The sequence below is a fragment of the Pangasianodon hypophthalmus genome, chromosome 4 (assembly GCF_027358585.1).
Source record: "Pangasianodon hypophthalmus isolate fPanHyp1 chromosome 4, fPanHyp1.pri, whole genome shotgun sequence".
Classification (NCBI taxonomy): domain Eukaryota; kingdom Metazoa; phylum Chordata; class Actinopteri; order Siluriformes; family Pangasiidae; genus Pangasianodon; species Pangasianodon hypophthalmus.
In genome coordinates this window covers 33,412,457-33,414,119 of record NC_069713.1, presented here as the reverse complement: position 1 = coordinate 33,414,119, position 1,663 = coordinate 33,412,457, and the positions used below count along the sequence as shown (strand labels likewise).

Here is a 1,663-nt window from a genome sequence, read left to right as displayed (position 1 = left end):
AAGGAACCAAAAACTAGAAAAACTAAAACAAGGGACTAGACTGAGGCGAGGCAAAGAAAAGAAAACTCAACATGAAAACAAAAACCACTCACACTGCAAATAACAAACACACCAGCAGCCACACCAACTACATACACAATGCTGCACAACTAAGGAGGGAAAAACAGAACTTAAATAGGGAAACTAATTAGAGGAACACAAAACAGGTGAGCACAAACAAGGAAGGAAGTGGGGCAGACAACAAAAGAAGAATTTCAAAAAATGTGAGTAAGGGAGCCCTCTGGTGGTCTGGAGGGGAATTGTCCATGGTGGACGTGACAAACTGAAAATCTGCATAACTGAGAATTGTGCCAAATAAAAAACAACATATAAAACACAATGTCCTCCACACAAGAAGGTTGGGTCTGCTTACACACACCAGCTCACAGTGCAGCAGCTGCAAAGGAAACAGAAACAAAGAGACAGAGACAAGCAACACTGCATGCAGAACCACACCAGTTAAGAAAGCACATTACCTGCCTGAAATGTAAATGATTTCAAATGACATGTACATGTTATATCTACCTCCATCCATGTGGTATTTCAGTAACTACAGGGAATGGAGAAGTATTATGGCCCTGTAAAATGCCTTCAGGAGGCAGTAAATATGCTCAGAGCTCATTTACTCTTCATCTCAAGTGACATGTAAAACAACATCAGTGAAATCTACAATATTTACAGGGTCATAACATGAATTAAAGAGTCCAGACACCAGACTTATTGTTTTTATGCCCATATATTAAGAAATGTAAACAGAAACATAATATGCTTTGGGGTGAGTAACAGCACAATAATAAACTAAAACATTACTATAATGTCTCCATCTGAGCTTTTGTGAGGTGTACTTATGGTATCTACTTCTTAGCCCCATTCCAATACAGCTTATGTATGAAGCCCATCTGCCAGCCAAATGAATGATTTTAATGTCCTCAAATTAACACAATAATCTGATAGGCTACCTGTGCAGTATGAGAGGAAGCAGAGTTGTGATGAATAAATGAATAAATATGAGTGGGTGGAGCTACATGTAGAGACATCAGAGACAATCTCAAATACACAACGCTGGCATTTATTTCTAAAGCTAGAGGTCTGAACTAAACACTCAGGATAACAATGTTACTCCTCTTCTTGCTTTTCTTCACTATTGCTGATATCGGTAAGTCATATACATTGCACATGAAATTATAAATTTTTATAATTACCAAGAACCACAATTTCACTTTAATTTATTATTAATAAATGGTGATTCTATTATTATAATGTTTTTATAGCAGAGGCTGCAGACAACAGCATTAAACCAGAAAAACCCTCCAGATCTGTAACTGAAGGCAGCAACATCACACTGTCCTGCACATATACTGGATCAGCTAACAGTCTCCACTGGTATCAACAAAAACCTGGATCAAGACCAGAGTTTCTGCTGCTGATAAATGAAGTCAGTGGACATGTCACTAAAGCTAAACCACCTCATCCACGGTTGTCTATTAAACTTGATAAAATGGGAAAGAAAGTGGATCTGCTCATCTCCTCTGCTGCAGTGACAGACTCTGCACTGTACTACTGCGCTCTGACGCCCACAGTGACAGGAAACACAACTACACTGTACAAAAAGCACTACACATGA

The 1,663-nt window shown here is 38.7% G+C and overlaps 1 gene segment (V, D, J or C); it reads left to right on the top strand.

Moving 5' to 3' along the window:
* Nucleotides 1-1,152: 1,152 nt before the first annotated feature.
* LOC113540133 (T cell receptor alpha variable 17-like) lies at nt 1,153-1,663 on the top strand. The segment is given in 2 exon segments: nt 1,153-1,195; nt 1,311-1,663. Coding segments are annotated over 2 exon segments (396 nt in total).